General features: G+C 37.5%; 1 protein-coding gene across 1 annotated transcript in view; it reads left to right on the top strand.

Annotated features, from left to right (window-relative positions):
• The window catches only part of PLXNA4 (plexin A4), a 580,559-nt gene that overhangs the window by 448,016 nt on the left and 115,134 nt on the right, over window positions 1-17,409 (top strand). The window contains exons 13-15 of the mRNA XM_018566064.1: window positions 1,814-1,931; window positions 13,296-13,432; window positions 16,812-16,979. Of these exons, the coding sequence (XP_018421566.1) occupies window positions 1,814-1,931; window positions 13,296-13,432; window positions 16,812-16,979 (423 nt within the window). The remainder of the gene's footprint in view (window positions 1-1,813; window positions 1,932-13,295; window positions 13,433-16,811; window positions 16,980-17,409) is intronic.

The following is a 17,409-nucleotide window of genomic DNA, read 5'->3' as shown; positions in this document are numbered from 1 at the left end:
CGGAGGTTCGGCTTAGCCGATCCAGATGTTGGATCGGCTGAGTCGAACTCCTTCTGCACTTCGGGTCGGCCGCACATGCTGAGCATGTGCGGCCGACCCGAAGCCACACGACGTATATCGGCGGAAATCAGCCGTACCAGCCTGAAGTGAATAGCCGAACAACGTTCAGCTCACTTCGCTTTGTGTCTTTTGTGTCAGGGCTGCTTGAAAATCAAAGGGAGTCACTTATTATAACTTTTCCCATTTCCTACTAGTCACATCTATGGCATACTGAGGAAGAAGCATGCTCAAATACAGCTCCTGTTTCTTTTTTAATTCTTAAACATACAACACTGTGCAAAAGTTTTAGGCAGGTGTGAAAAAAATGCTGTAAAGTAAAAATGCTTTCAGAAATAAAAGTGTTATTAGTTTATTTTTTTATTAAGTAACAAAATAGAAAAGAAAATAAACAGAAGTGAAATCCAAATCAAATCAATATTTGGTGTGACCACCCTTTGCCTTCAAAACAGCATCAATTCTTCTAGGTACACTTGCACACAGTTTTGGAAGGAACGCGGCTGTTAGGTTGTTCCAATCATCTTGGAGAACTAACCACAGATTATCTGTGGATGTAGTCTGCCTCAAAGCCTTCTATCTCTTCATGTAATCCCAGACACACTTGATGTTGAGATCGGGCTCTGTGGGGGCCCAAACCATCACTTCCGGGACTCATTGTTCTTCCTTAGGCTGAAGATAGTTATTAATAACATTGGCTGTATGTTTGGGGTTGTTATCCTGCTGCAGAATACATTTGGGGCAAATCACATGCCTCCCTTATAGTATGGTGTAATGGATAAGTATCTGCCTGTATTTCTCTGCATTGCGGACACCATTGATCCTGACTAAATCTCCAACTCCATTAGCAGAAATGCAGCCCTAGACTTGCAAGGAACCTCCACCATGCTTCACTGTTGCTGCAGGTACTCATTACTGTATCACTCTCCAGCCCTTCAGAGAACAAACTGCCTCCTGCTACAGCCAATTATTTAAAATTTTGACTCATCAGTCCTGAGCACCTGCTGCCATTTTTCTGTGTTCAAAAACTGTGTACAAGTGTACATAGAAAAATTCATGCTGTTTTGGAGGCAAAGGCTGGTCACACCAAATATTGATTTAATTTGGATTTCTTTTCTGTTCATTTACTTTCCATTTTGTTAATTGATAAAAATAAACTATTAACACTTTTGTTTCTAAAAGCATGCTTACTTTACAGTATTTTTTACACCTGTCTAAAACGTTTCACTGGACTGTATGTGTGATTACCTATACCTCAATACAGGGCTACAGCACTCACTGGAACTTACTGCATGAATCTTTTTTATTTATACTTAAACGGGGTACATACAGAAATGCTACAGAAATCTGACACATTTTATGCTAAACAAATACCAAAACAAACATAAAACTGATGTGTTCAGAGAGTTCTGGTGAGTGATGTATACATGTTTAGAAAGAGGAATATGTTGGATGAGCTGAATGTGCACCTGGATATCTATAGTGGACCCTTTTTGATCAGGAACTTCCTTTTGCATTTATATGTGTTGTTGCAGTAACAATCAAATAGTTTTCAACATGTTAAAGCAATATGAAGGCACACAGTGTGCCATGCATGCCTGCTACAGGTAGCACTCAGTCACCATTACACTTTCATTAATGACAGCTTAAGAAGAAGTGTGGCTAGGCAATGGACATTCAAATATTTTACATGTTCATAACAAGCAGTAAAATAACTTGAAAAAAGCCCCCACTAAACTCTATGTTTTAATACTTTCAGAATTGTATGTGAAATAGGGGATGCCAAGCCAAGCCAGCACGCTGGATTTGTGGATGTCTGTGTGGGAGACTGCAGACCTCGTTTTATGGCCAGATCTTCCCTGCTCTACTACTTTGTTGTAAGTTACTGTGCTCTGCATTCTAGTTACTGTTTTTTTTTCTAGCTATGACCAGGCTTTTTCATTTTCAAATAAATGCTAAGCAGAAACACTTTGATAAACATTAAAATTACTGAGAGAAATATGTAGTTTGCTAATGTTGACCATCTTCAGAGAATGTTGGTTGCCTGGCATGCGCTTTCTCTTTACAGGTCGGTAAGCTCTGATGGTATTGAAGTTATTGGGGTTGATTTACTAAAGGCATAGAAGCTGTTCACATAGTAAAGTTAATTTCTTTGGAAAGTTAATGTTGCCTGAGTTTAGTAAATTAAGTGAAGCAGTGTTTACTTTAATGTGGAAGGAAAATTAAAATAAATGTTTTGGCTTGTACACGATTGGATGATTGCTGTGAACACAGCTTCATTTTATTTAATCAAGGGGAATAGTCTATATTCATTTAGTAAATCAACCCCATTGAATCATCATGACACTCAGCCCCTGCCTTTTTCAGGACAGTTCAGCAATGGCAGCCTACACAATTCCAGTTAGCTTTAAAAATATGTTTGTAATTTTGGTATGCATTTACATTCTTTGGTATTTAACAACCAGCATGAAATTAATTATCAATCTTGAAAAAAATACCAGAAATATTTGCTAGATGTTCATTAGACTAGGAGCTGCTTGAAAAATGACAGTGTGAATTTGATAAGGAATATTTCAATTCCAAACACATACTCTGACAGAAGCTAACTGCTGTACTTGCTTCTGCATTTTTTCCTATAATCTCTCTTTTTGTAAACAGGGTTCTTGGAAATCATTTATTACCCAGATTTAATAACCCTGGGGCAAAAACTAACCATTCACTGACTGTATTATCTAGTTGTCTAGTAGCTCTTATTCATCATAATTTTACAGCAGGGCTTCTGTACACCTGAATCCCTGTATATGCAGTAAGTGTGCAAGGTGTTGAGACCGATATATGCAAGCATTAAACATTCTGAGAGCTTTTTAAGACTGAAGACTTCTCATAAAGAGTATAACTTTGAGAAAAGCACTGAATGGAAGACTGATTTTTTTAATGCAACTTTATAGTTCATCACATCTATTGTTGCAACAACTTAATCCGGAAGTGTTTTTAAGTGTTCATTAACACTAAATTGCATTGGAATGCCTGTGGGAAAAACATGTGAGATCTGCACAAGCATCTAATGAGTTTGTAATGATTGAACATTTCAAGTGAAGTGTTACTGAAAATTGACTGCATTGCACACTTTCTTTAATTATTTCATCTGAAAAGGGCACATTAGGAAAGAGAGTTTATCTCTCAGAGAATTTCCCTTTGCCTCTTCATTTTGATGGGTAATGCAACTTGATTTGAGTAATTCGTTTCCTCATGAATAGCACTAAGCAAGAGCTTGAATGGCACCCAGTCTGTCTGCTGAGCTCAGCAATGTTTTTGTGCCTTAACAACTACTCTTGAGAGAATCTAGTTAACTCTAGCAGTGCGTGAACTCAACCTTGCCAAACTTAAATTATTCAATGTAGACTGTAATGCTATTTTATTATCTATAATATCAAAGTAATGATATGGGATAAACTGCACAAGGGTGTAAATTTCACACCAGATCAGTAAACTTATGTTTGGTTTAAACTTCTGGTAATGACTGAACTTTGTTTGTTTCTCTGGAAAGGCAGTACTATAATCTGCACATAACATTATAGTTTAAAGCATGCAGTTTAGGAGTAAATAGTCATCGGTAGAAGTACAGCAAGGCTCCATTCTGTTTGGCCAGTTATGTAGGACTGTTGAGACTGCTAATAGACTCTTGAGAAATAGAATATGGTTATACAAAGCTGTCTGAACGAATTAACAGATTTCTTTAACAAAGAATAGTATTCGCCTAGCAAAGAATGCTTTCTGTCATTTTAAATCAATTAAATAGTTTAAATGCAATTGTGCCAAGTTTTCAAAACGAATTAAAACTTATCAAACTAGCAACATCTTTTGAAGAACTGCATATCACAACATATCTATAAGCATTTGGCTAACAGGGATTTCTAGTTTTCCCATCAACATATTTTTTTCTCTTACTTTTGTATATCAAATTAACTTGAACATTTTGCATTTTATTTTTTAAAAGATACATATTCCAGCCAATGAAGCTCAATGTTAAATGGAATTATCCTTTATCACATAGGGATAGAGGCAATAAAACTGGACTAAAAGAAAATTAGGCCAAAATGAAACCCATTGCCGTTATCTAAAACAGGTTTTAGCTAATGGAAATATTAAATAAGAATTTTGATTGGTTGTGTAGGGAACCAGTCTCAATGTAGAGGCAAACTTGCAGTCTCTTCAACAAAAATGCCACCTTTAATTCCAGACAGCAATCAGTTGACAAAAAAAAGGTTACAAGTATCCAGCCCAAAAATTTAAATTGTCATAAACAAATAAAAGTCCGCTCCACTGAGCCTTACTGGGTATTAGCGATAGTCCGCTGAGCTGGGTCTGTTTCCTTTATGGGAACAGTTACAGTCCATCCACAGAACCCTGTCCTGCTGATAATCTTGGCTCCAAACACATAACTTGCTGCATTCAGCACACTGTCTCTCCTTGCACTGAGACACACACTTCCCCCAAGCTAGGTGCAGCTGCACACTAATTAAGTCCTGTGCAGTCTTCACTAAACTACGGTCCATGGAACTAGGAGTCTGTCCCACCCAGAGCTCTATCAGACTCCTAGTAACACCAGCCCCAGGATTTGTTTTACCAATACAAGGTAAAGAGCTATTTTTCTTTACCTTCATTTCTATGCTGGCATTACCTTAGATGATAAATCTAAGGATCCATGGAGAAATGTATCTACCATCTATCACTTTTCCTGCCAACCTGGCAGGTTTTACTGGCACCATGTTACAGTTGCCATATACACCAACTCCAATTTTGTGTTCATTTTCTTACCTCCAGTTTTATTACATCCATAGAGTTGTGTTCAAGCTAGCATTGCAACAAAAAGAACAAAAACAAAAAACACACAGGCATTTGGGCATATGCATGCACCACTGTTTCATTGAGTCCCCAGCCTGCCAAAATACACGTACAAGAAGAAGCAAATAGATCAATGTGAAGACCAAAGTATCTCACACGGCACTCTATACAGATTCCGCCATCTTGGATTGGTCCTGTGGCTGTGTTGATTCGATCAATAACGCGCGTTTGGTATTTGTGTTGCGAGTGAGGAATCTCTCCATCACCCGGTCCAGGTGTCCGGTGATCAGCCTGATCGAAACTGCACGGGGAAGAGCGGCTGTGTTCAGTGTTCCGTCGTGGTTTTTTGCGGAGCCGGTTCACTCACCACTACACCATCGGGCGCCGGAACCGGAAGTCCTGGTTTGCTTTTTAAGTTTGTGACTAATATGGCAGCTGTAACATTCCCCATGCTTTCTAAATAATGATCTCCAGAACATCAGTGTGTCCTGCCACTTGCTGTGTTCAAGAGTCACCTACAGAATGTATTCTCTGGGTTTCATATAAGCAATCTTCTTTCCTTTTATAAGTGCATTACTTTGGCCTTTATGAATCAATACAATTGTAGTTTATTGGTTTATAGTATGGTATGGTATGGTATTGTGCATGCTGGTGCATCTGTGTATGGTATCCTCATGATTCTTACAAAAGTGAATTGTTCTTTGAGACTTTTTAGACCTTGTCTTTATTGGATTCTTAATTTACCAACCCACATTGGATTGATTTTGTGCACTCTTTTACATAAATGTATGGGAAAAAAATGTGGTGCTTATTTTTTGTTACTGGATGCTGGCTACAAAACTAAGCTCAGTAGACGTTATGCCCTAAGTCTCTGCTGCTGTCATTACAAGTCATTATCCAATTTTGTTTAAAATACAACTTAGTAGTCAGTCATCTTCAAATAAGCATGCGATTTATAGCTACAGTATGTCAGAAATGGTGCCACCAAGTTTAGTAATATGGTGTTTTGGAGTTCATTATAAAGTAGCAATCACACTGTGAAATGCCACAGCTGATTTATTACATCAAATAAAAACAGTTTATTGATGCATGCCATTCTAAGGATACACTACCCATAGGCTGGCAAAAGAAAACACCACTTAGAGAGCATCGCCATCATTCTTCAACAGCTGTACATTAACACTCAACAGGGCATCCTCTGTTACAGTGGATATAACAAGCTACCTCCACTGCTGGATGCAAGTCAAAGGCACCCCATACGATAAATATAAAAAATTTGAGTATAACAGGACCTTCCAACAAAGGCCCTGCTAGAACTGCCCTGACATAACTATAACCATCCCTTGCTGCATGATAAATGGATGTACAGGAGTCACGTGGCTAACTTTTAATTGTCTATCTCTTTTTTATATATAATCACCCCCACTTAGTACTCCTCCCCATATGAATAAAGTAGCTCTTTACTGCCCTCCACATGACCCCAAACTTTCTGTATGCTGCAATTTACCTTATTATTCCACCCTTCTGCCTATTTGCTTCAGCCTATATTTCAGGTTTCTCAACACATTACATTTTTAATTTGTGTTAAATATCTCTTTTAGTCTGTTGTATAATGCACTATAAGTACACATACCAATCTTTTAGTATGTTTTTTTTTTTTTAGAGCAATGACAATGATAGTTTGAAGTCAGCTTCCGAATAGTAGACCATGGCTTGAACTAAGGAGCCAAGGCAATGTGGCTATTAGGTAACCTATATCACAAACAGACCTGTACATGTGATATTACTTTCCTGTGGGTTGGAGATCCAGTTTAGATTGGCAGTGTGTATTTAGAAACACACAAGTGGCGGAACACCTTGGGATAATATGTTCTCTAAATTTCCATTCTATTTCTCACCAAGGTATTCTTTTGTTTGCCTGAATAGAACAATCAAACATGACATCTCCTTTTCTGATCATACTGCAAATAGAAAATAAAACATTCATAACTACAGCTTTAAATAATTTATGTTCGTTTGTATCACTTAGCTTTTGGATAATAACTTTTCTGCATGTAATTCTGATATTTTTCTATCACTGGAAATTTTTTTTTTTAAATTTACAATTTTCTACATATTTTGTGCTGAATATCTTGTAGCCAAACTGTTCACAGTAAGGTGAATAAAGTATCAATGGTAAATAAATGACGTAAAGTACAGCCATATACATGGCATGCCCATTATCCAGTTAAAATTAATATCCTCCATTGCTTGTATTGACATTGAGCTATATCTCTGAAGCATACTACATAGTGAGTCAGCAGATGTGTGCATGTATTTAGTCTTTGTAATTTTTAAAAGTGTATGTAAAGCTTTTTTTCTTTAGTTTTAATAGACGAGGAAATGATAGAGCATCTTTTGGGGTTTTATTGCTCTCTGACCCACTTGGTACAGTTACCCTTTCTCTTTGAACATCGTCACCAGGATAGGAAGTGATAGGAAATCCAAAATATTTCAGTTTTCGCCATAAGTTTTAGGAATAAAGGTGAAATCTTCCAGTGAGGACATCAGTTCAGGTGTTTATTGTTTGACAGGGGATTTAATCTCACTTTGAAGAGATTAAGAGATTGATTGGCTTTTGTTTGCTTAATGTGGGTTTTGCACTCCCATACAAGTCTATTGAAATGCAAAACCTGCTTGAAGCAAGTCAAATGCAGGTAAGAAGAAGGTCAAATGCAGATCAAATGACCTGTCAATGAATTCTGAATGATCTCAGAAGTGTCCCAAACTGCTGTTGACACAAGCGCAAAGCCTATTGATATGACCACCCAAAATATTTTCTCTACTAAGAAAAAATAAAAAAAAGGTTTTGTCTTTAGATATACTTCAAATCTCAAATCAAAAGTACTGTAAGTCTGTGCCTGTTTTACTGAAACTCTCTCCAAGACTGACTCAGCCGATCCAACATCTGGATCGGCTGAGCCGAACCTCTGGTAGGCTACTCGCTGCTGTTCGGCCTATTCTCATAGGGGTCGAATAGCAGTGAGTGAATAGCCAAATGCCGCCCAGCTATTCCGCTCGGTACCTCCATGGTACCAAGCAGAATAGAAAAACTGTTAAAAAAAGTAAAAAAAAAGTAGAAAATGATTGCGCGGAGTGACAGCTAGCTCCGCCCAACTATTTTCTATTGGCCGGGACCAGCTGTTATTACAATGAGAGCTTGGTGGAGCCGGCTGTGATATGAAAGCCGGCTCCGCTTAGCTCTCATTGTAATGACCAGTGATGTGCAGTGCCTCTTGCTTGGGGTGAGGCAATCCACAGCCGCTCCACGCCGGCTGGAGCCATGCCCCTGTTGGGTTAAGCTCCACCTCCTGTCGGCAAAAGCCCCACCCCCAAGCTAAAGTAAAGGACGGTTTGCCTCCCCTGACTGCACGTCCCTGCTAATGACAGTTCAGCCTCTCCTGGTTACCTGGTAACCAGGGGATGCTGAACTGCCATTAGACACTGAGAACTCGGCGGAGCCACCATGATATCAGATAACAGTGGAAGCTTTAGCTCCCTGTTATTTGCTGATTCCCCTGCTATGTTTTTTTTTCTATTATGTTGACAGCTGCCGCAGGCTGCCATCAGAGCAAAGAAATAAGAAAACAAATAGCATAAGAATGAATAGCTAGGCTGCTATTGGCCATTTCAAATTGGAATAGCCAATAGTAGGCTGGCTATTGCACTGAGCCACTCGGCCAACTTTCGGAGCTGTACGAGCTATGGTGAATAGCACGTACAGCAGCACTTCGGTTCTACTGAACCGAAGGGGTCCTGGGTCCGAAGCTAGCCGAAGGATCAGCCGAAGCTACGGCTTTGTGAATAACCCTCAAAGTCTTCTTCTGTTTGGAATCTGAAAACATATGTGTTAATGTATGTAAAGGTAAACATTTTTTAAGTATATGATAGAGCAGTGAGGGGGTAGACCATGGCTCGGCAACCACTGGCACGTGTGGCAGGCACCTAATGGCTTCTGAGTTGGTGCCTGATGGCTTGGCTGTGTTCGACAGTTGGATAGGCTATCAATTACAAAGCCTGGACCACCCACATCTCTATCATTGAAAGTTGCTGACACACTGTGCTGAGGAAACTTTAACACATGCATTCCTGTCTGTCTGCGGATGTGGTTGCTGCTAATGAAAAAAAAATCTCTAAAAATGTTTTGGAGAAAAAAAGACTTGGTGGTTTTCTGTAGACAGCACTAGCAAACAAACAAAATCTTGTGGTGCTGGCTGTGGTGTGTTCCAAAGTGTTGCATAAGGAGCATAGAGAGTGTGATTAGAATATGTGTCTTTGGGTGGAGTTAACAATAAAAGACATGCTCACATAAATGTGTTTCTTTGTGCTGTCTCTTTGAATAGGGCCACAAGATGCCTCCTTATATAGAAAAAAATGGGTATTCTTGCACTTCTGCAATTGGATAATAAAAATGTCTAACTAGTTGCTCAAATGCCCTTCACCAAACTTTAAACACAGGATATTGTTGTTTTTTTTTACAATCCACGATTTTAAGCATGTCAATAATAGATTGTGTGTCAGGATCTTACTCAGGCAATCATTGTATATAACTTGTAAACTAGACCTGGTTCATCTTAATTAAGGGATATTTACCACATCCTGGCATATGTATGTGCTGTATCTAAGAGACAACCCCACAACAGTGAACACTAATTACACAGAAATATGTTCTTGGTCTAACTAATTGAAATATGAGGCTCAACACCTTGTTTTTATTAGTAATAATCATATGTATAAATTAGGTCCAGTATCTTAAGAGTAACCTTCTGTTAAGAAAGTGCCACTAAGCCATGCTATCTGTATATTTGATCTGCTCTCCTAGTGAGCGTGTGACTTATACAATGGTAGATGATTTAAAATAATTGTTCATAGCCACTTTTCTTCCAAATTCCCAGTGTGTGAATACATAAATATGAAGAAATACGCACTATTATTTAAGAACTCATTGTACTTCCAGTTTTAGTTGAAAGTGTAAAGGATTTTTTAACACTTAACTTTGTTTAAAAGCATTAAAAATATTTTTATTCAACTTGACAAAACATCATTTATTTTTTTAAGGGTGGATGTTTATTATAATACCTACTACTTAATTTGGTAGACCCCCTGTTTAAATTTAGTGCTAAAAAGTTCTTCTTGCTGCTTCTAATATTAATCAGAGTTAGGTGTTGGTCCCATTGACTTAAAAGGAAGATTAGCAGTATTTCTTTAGAGCACCACAACTGTCAAGGTAAGCCTCAGTGTATATGGTTTGCCCCACTACCTTCTATTCTTAGCTAAATTCTTACCTTTAGATAGAGATATAATTTATAAACAAAAACAAGATTAGTTTTGTAGTCAAGATTGCTTTAGGGTTTGCTTTATTTACTATCATGGCTAGATTTACAGTAGGTGGGATAATCTGGTGTCCACAAATGCTTTTGCCCATATAGTGTTTCATCTGCCTAAAGGCAGAAGAGGCAAAGTCCATTTTTTTCTTCTATAGGTATTGGTCACACATTTTTTTGCCTAATATCAGTATAAATCTAATATAGACTTACTTAAGCATTGAAACTATGGATTTGATTTAAATAAGGCAAAAAGGGTGTTAAACTTTGCAAGTGAATTTGCTCTTAGCTTAGTGGATGGAGTTCAAATTTACTTTGCAAAGAATATCCAATGATGTGCAAAGAAAATAAAATAAAAAACTGTATTTTTGCTTGATTGGATGATGGAAGTCTAGAAGTCTGTAGAGTTTCAACTCAGTCACTAATCTAAGGAAATATTTCCTTGTAAAGTAAAGGGAACAGCCTATTTGCCTTTAATAAATGAACCAATATATTTTGAGCCAGTTTAGAACCAGTAAACCAAGAAAATGTTATGTGTAAAACAAATGATCCTAGGGGTAATGCTTTGGACACCAATGTTTGTGATGGAAATTCAGCATTGCTTACTAAAATACTTATTTCTTTGCATTGGCTGTATAGTTACAATATTTTCCAGGTATTTAAGACTAATGTCTGTGAGTGATCTTGTCAAACGCTGTGTTTCCATTCAAGCAAATACAGCTGTATTCAATGAAAAACACACTGTTTGACAAGAAAAGGATGCATTTGATCTGCTTTGTCTGCAGTTTAAATGCCCCTCAGTAAGACATACTACATCCAAGGAAACACAGCAGAACACAAAGCAGGTCAAATGCAGCCTCTGAACTACCATGTGTGTTGCTCAAAGTCAAACACCCCTAAAAATAACCCTTACACAGGTCGGTACTTAAAGACTACAAATACCTACTTTGTGACATACATCATATTAGTTTACATTGTGAAATAAAGAAACTATACATATCCCAAGCTCTGGTGCACCAAATGTAAGCCTGGTGTACATATCATTCGTTAGAGCCATATGTTTTGGTCCATATGAGGATATTTTTAAGCTGTTCATTATATCCTCTAAAAAATAACACCATGCATGACAAATTATTTCAACAAATAGAATAGGGGATAACAGCATTGCTATGATACTATACTAAATATTGATTATTTAGTTAATGTTCAGAAACGAATTACACAAATGATAAGTATGGTGTTGCTGATGAGAACATGGCATGGTGTGTATGTGTATACAATATACCACTATGGAATGTATATTGCGTTAAATCATTTTTTATTGTGAAAGAATGCTTGGTCAGTAATTGGCCCATAATGACTGTAGTTAAAATGACATTTTCCAGACCCAAATTTCAAAAGTTTCACATAGTCAAGCAATAGCAGGTTCAGCTTTCATATAGTCACTGACTCCATTGTTTGTGAATATGCTGTCACTTCTGCATAACTCATCACTTGAATGCAGATGTTCTCTTCTCCTGCAGTCCTTAGGAGTTTTTCCATTAAAATGCTAATCTAAGTATACACTCCAGATTTTCATTTCTGAAATAGGCATTTTTTATGCTTTATTTCTGTATCATTGTGATCTCCTGTATTAGACAGTAATCATATGTTATCACATTCTAAATACAAAAATGAATCCCCTTAGACTGATGGTTTTGGTGGTCCTCGGAAGGTTAAATTCACAATAGGGTTGCAAAAAGCTGGAAGGGAATTTCCATCTTACTAGAGATATATCTGAGCTATTACTAGAAGACACAGTAGGGCAGGCCTTAACTCATGTATGTGAGATAAAAAAAAACAAATCTAGGAACAAAGAAAAATCATTTAGTAAACTCCTCTTGCTTTTTTATGGTGAGTTGCCATGATGCTAAGTTCACAAATTTAACTTGGTTCTCATAAATGTTACTTAATATGAGTTCTATACAGTTTTCTTCAAGTCAAATTAAGCTTTGCTTTGAAAAGGCCTCAGGGTAGGACTGCAAACTATGTCAGTCATTCTGAGCTGTGCAACCTCTCTAGCCAAGCATTCTGAATAATTAGAAGAATGTTTAGTTACACTGTGCAGACACCAAGAGATGGCGTTTATGATGTTATTGGTTGGTTGTGATACTTGGAATTACTTCTTGTTGGGCATGGAAATGTTATGAGTTAATTTGTCTATTTTCTATGAAGATAATGGAACAGACTTTTGGTGTTGATACTCCTGTTAAATCAAAAGATATTCTCAACACTTATGAATGGCCAGCCTAAAGATGCCAATAGAAATTAGATGATAGTCTCCTGATGCTGCAATTTGTAGTTGAATTAGACAGTGATACACTGTCTGTAGGGAATCAAACAACAGCTCAGAATGAGTTTTCTTAGGCAACAAAATGATAGGGTGGGTTAGAAAACTTTGGCTGCACTTAGCTTTGGGGAGAAACTAGTTCAGGAAACATAAGGGGGGAATTTACTCATTTACAAATTTACTAAAACTGGACAAGACAGAATCTGGAGTAGCTGTGCATTGTAACCAGTTCGGATTCTGTGTTCATCTTGTTCAGTTGAGCATGTTTGTAAATAAAAGATAGAAGCTGATGGGATGCCATGCTCAGTTGCTCCAGATTTTGTCTGTTTTAGTCTTAGTAATTTTCCCTAATTGTGAGATGGTTCTTTCATAAATGTATGTCTAATAGAGTTCTAATGCATATGGCAAGCTTTAGACCTTACTGCTGTTGACTGAATGGTACTTGTAATGCTAAACTACTGACCACACTACCACTATTGAATAAATGGAGCTATCTGAGATGATGACCTCCTACATCTAAATATGTAAAAACAGAGACATGTTTAAAAATAAAGGAAAAACTATAAACATTCAAATTAAATGAAAAGAAACTAAATAAAACATATATAAATTCTCAATTATGAAATAATTATATAGACACATACAATTAATACATTTCTAACTGCAGACATCAGTGATTAAAGTAACTCATTTTCTTTTAACAGACATTGGCTTTGTCAAAATTAGAGCCCACCCAAGGACCCGTCTCAGGAGGGACACAAGTGACCATCACCGGAACAAACTTAAGTGCAGGAAGTAGCGTGAAAGTAATGTTTGGTGGACAGCCGTGCATTTTTGACAGGTAATATTGCCTTTGCCATGTATTATCTATGATATATCATTTGCATTGCATAATCATTCATCATCTTTTTTTGTGACCATGGCTTATCTGTGGTGCTTAGATTAGACACATATTCATTTTTTATTATTTGCATTATTTATTGATCATAGTAAAATTAAGCCACAAGAGGAAAATAAAATTTGGTTATATAACTGTGTGTATAAAATATCAAAACTGTTTTATAATGATCTGCATTTGTGCAAGTGATTTACAAGATTAAAGCAGTGACATGAGACAGTCACATACGGAATGTATTAGTATTCAGTAGTTTTATGATTTGTCAGATAATGTTCTTTTAATGCAGTTTTTCTTGAGAATATATTATGAGGCATACATAATATATTCAGATTAAGGTTACAGGCTATTTCACAAAGTGCTTTAAATCTACACAAAATTATCTTGTTCCCATTTGTATGATAAAAAAGAAACTAGTAATAGGATTAAACATATTTTTTCTTCTTTGGTATTTATGATAGCTCTTTAGATCATCCTTGAAGTGAAGTGGACCAAAATACCTAAAGTGAATAAGGTGGATGCAGTCATTATGAAAGGCATACAGAAATCTTTCCAGCCTTAGGCATATTTACTGTAGTGTATAAAAAGATTTGTAAGTTCATAGTGGAATAAAGATGATGTAGATGTGCTGTGTAGAAAAGGAAGTGTCAGGTGCTTTCCAGTCCTGCAGTATATTGTACTGTGTTTTAATGTTATCAATTTATGTATTCCTTGTCTAAATCCAGCAGTTACCAAGCCCTGTTCCTGACACTCATCATTCTCTCTTAGGCCCCAATCAGGTCTGTGTTACAATAATAGGCAGCAAAGCACGCATTTTGCCACATGTTACAGCAACATACATCTATGTGTTGTGGTGGCCTTCATTTTGAATTATATAGTAGGAGGCAATGGACTAGCACTGCAGAGCACCACAACCCACATGCTATGCATTGCATTAAAAAAAGGGTCATATGCATATTTTGGCTGCCTTGTGGTACATTGGCAGCCCATTCAAAATAAGTAGGCTGCCTTAATGTAAGCACGGTAGTGCGCAAGACAATGCACTTTAATGGGTGTTTGTTAACACACTGCAATGCAGTGCTATTGGGTAAATAGGTGCTGTGCAATATCTGAAAGTATGTAGATGGGTGTGCTCGGGGTCACCAATAAGTGAATAAAATAAGTGTTAGCAAAACAACATGTGATCAAAATCTGAATGAGTGTTTGCAATCATAAAGGTATACTAAAGTGATAACCGGTGAACAAAAATATGAGTATATTATATTAATTTCACTTTGTGCAAAAGTGCATTAAGATGAATTAAATTAACTATACCTTAATAAAAATTATGTTGTAATCACACGTGTATCAAGTACAAAAATTAATAAAAGTGGTTAACAGCAAATTAGCTCAAAAATATCAGTAGGAGTGATGAATCACCATGTGAATTCAAAAGTAATTATAAAGTTCAGGTATAGATGATGTATTGATGATGAGAATAAGCTTCAAAAACAAGTTCAATCTTTCTCCCACACCAAGTGTCCACGCCAAAACTCCCCTCTGGGATGCGCACTCACCAGACCCACGGTGTTCGTAGGCAAAGAGAGATCAAAAGCCAATTAGTAGTCCCACGGCCGTCTCATCAGCGTCACATGGATCAATAATTTAGCGAAAAAACAAAAAGGAAAAAAGAACTCCTCATAGTGTAGTCGACATCAACGTTTATTAAACAAAAAAGCAGTCACTTACAGTTAAAATTGATTAAAACGGCCGCTCACATGCGGTGAGTAGATATCTTGTAATTCCTGGTTGTTCATGGTATTGAGAAGTATAGCCCCGCCCCTTCTGAAAGTAGACCTGCCATGAGAAATATAGAGGCTGCCATTTCTGATCCTCTGGATGTTTTTGTGTTTGTGAGCCAGAACAAATATGCAAATCAGAAAGCAAAGCCATTACCCCCTGCCTGGCTTGTTGATTGCCGGAGAAGCCGGCTCCATGCTGTTTGGCCGATGTTCTAAAGTGATAGAACACCGGCTCGATGCTGATTGGCCAGGAAGCTGGATTGTTTGACCGCCTCGATTCAGATTGGGAAGGCGCGTAATGACCCGCCACCTGGTTTCCTAATTGGCCGGGAAGCCGGCTCGAAGCTGATTGGCTGCGAAGCCGGCTTCACAGCCAATCAGCATCGAGTCAGCCAAACAGCATGAAGTTGGCTTCCTGGCCCATCAGGAAGCCGGACACCAAGTAATTACCTGCCGCCTGGTTTCCTGATTGGCCGGGAAACCGACTCTATGTTCCCTCCCGTTGGTCAGAGGAAATCTCCCTCTGAACGGTTTCAGGGGTAAGTATTGGAGCATTTGGGCGAGTATGAGTACTTACCCAAATACTCTGAATCGGCACGATTTAGCATCCCTAATTTTTAGGATATGTTATAAATGGCAGCCTCTGTATTTTCCCTATTGGTGAGGTTATTTAAGTGTCTCTATTTCATGTCAGTGGCCCTAAAATATGTTTTAGTGGATTCTTAATAATTTTTTATATTTTGAAGCAAATAAAAATACCTCAAAATAATCCACAACTCTCACAGCTCAGATTCTGCAGTCAGATCTATATGAAGAGGAACCTCCAAGTGCTGGCAAAAGGCTCGCTCCCACCTGTCTGAATTTTTGTCCAAGAAGAGCCGCACTTAATGCTTCTTCCAAATAAATGCAAATTTGATTTTAATCCTTGAAACAGCATACACCTTCCAAAGCTCCCCAAAACAAATTAAACTCTCTCCTTACGTGTTTCACCCACAAGGCTTAATCAAATACCTAACTTGATTTCTTAAATGCTTTAGGTATGTACTAAAACTGTAAACTGATAATTTACAATTACTTTGATGTATATACTATCTGCAAAATCTTTTCAGAAATTACCCCGCCAAGCCCTTTTTCAAAATTTCCCCCCCCAACCCCCCCCCCCCCCTTCCGCCGGTCCACCTCGGTGGATAGTTCTTGTAAGGTTTAAAGTTTTACTACAGCCCACCAATCCTATTTTAATGTAAAAAGTAATCTATCTTTCATTTATCATAGCTAGGCAAGGTATTTGACAAAGACACCAGTTTTCATGAATTGAGTAATTGCTTAGCCTTTATACATTTTATACATTTTTAGATGCTGGCTAGGTGTTAGGTATAAAATATCTTTATGTCCAGAGAATTTAGCAATTCGATAAAGTTGCTTTTATTGTGCATTTGTGGTTGGTGCATCTTTAATATATGGACAAGCATGTATACATTATATATGTTTATTGAGTTTATTGTGTGCTGTTTGTTTAGCTATAATATTCACTACCTTTATTGCAGGAGAACAGCAAATGAGATATTCTGTAACACCACAGCTTCTCTTGAAGGCTTAGAAAAGGTGAAAGTGACTGTTCAGATTGACAAATCTAAAATTCCTCAGGAGTTAGCATTTGAGTATGTGGAAGATCCTAGAATTATGAAACTTGAACCAGAGTGGAGCATTTTCAGGTATTGTATAGATTGCATTTGTACAGATGGTTCTGTAGGTTAATATGTTGGTTGTTGCAATGTTTAAATAAATATGTTTGGATGCACTTTATATTGTACTTGAATATCGAATTATTGGAGGGCTCCTACTATGGGATTTCTATGCTAGGGGGTTTGCGCTGTTTGAATAAAATATATTTAACTGCATATCCACTAGAAATACATAGGGGTCTATTCACGAAGCTGCCGAAGGATCTGGTCGTAGCTTAGGCCGATCCTTCGGCTAGCTTCGGAAAAGAAAAAAAAATACATTTTCCTATTGAAAAGCATTGGGACATTACTATTGGCTATTTCAATTTGCAATAGCCAATAGTAAACTAGCATTGTACCCGCCCTCTGCTGCAGTTCCCCAACAGGTCCATCAGCAGAGGACGGGTACAATTGGATTTCA

This window comes from Nanorana parkeri, unplaced genomic scaffold (genome assembly GCF_000935625.1).
Source record: "Nanorana parkeri isolate BGI_ZX_2015 unplaced genomic scaffold, ASM93562v1 scaffold26, whole genome shotgun sequence".
Lineage (NCBI taxonomy): Eukaryota > Metazoa > Chordata > Amphibia > Anura > Dicroglossidae > Nanorana > Nanorana parkeri.
Note: the sequence above shows the minus strand (reverse complement) of the source record. Positions and strands in the feature narration are given on the sequence as shown.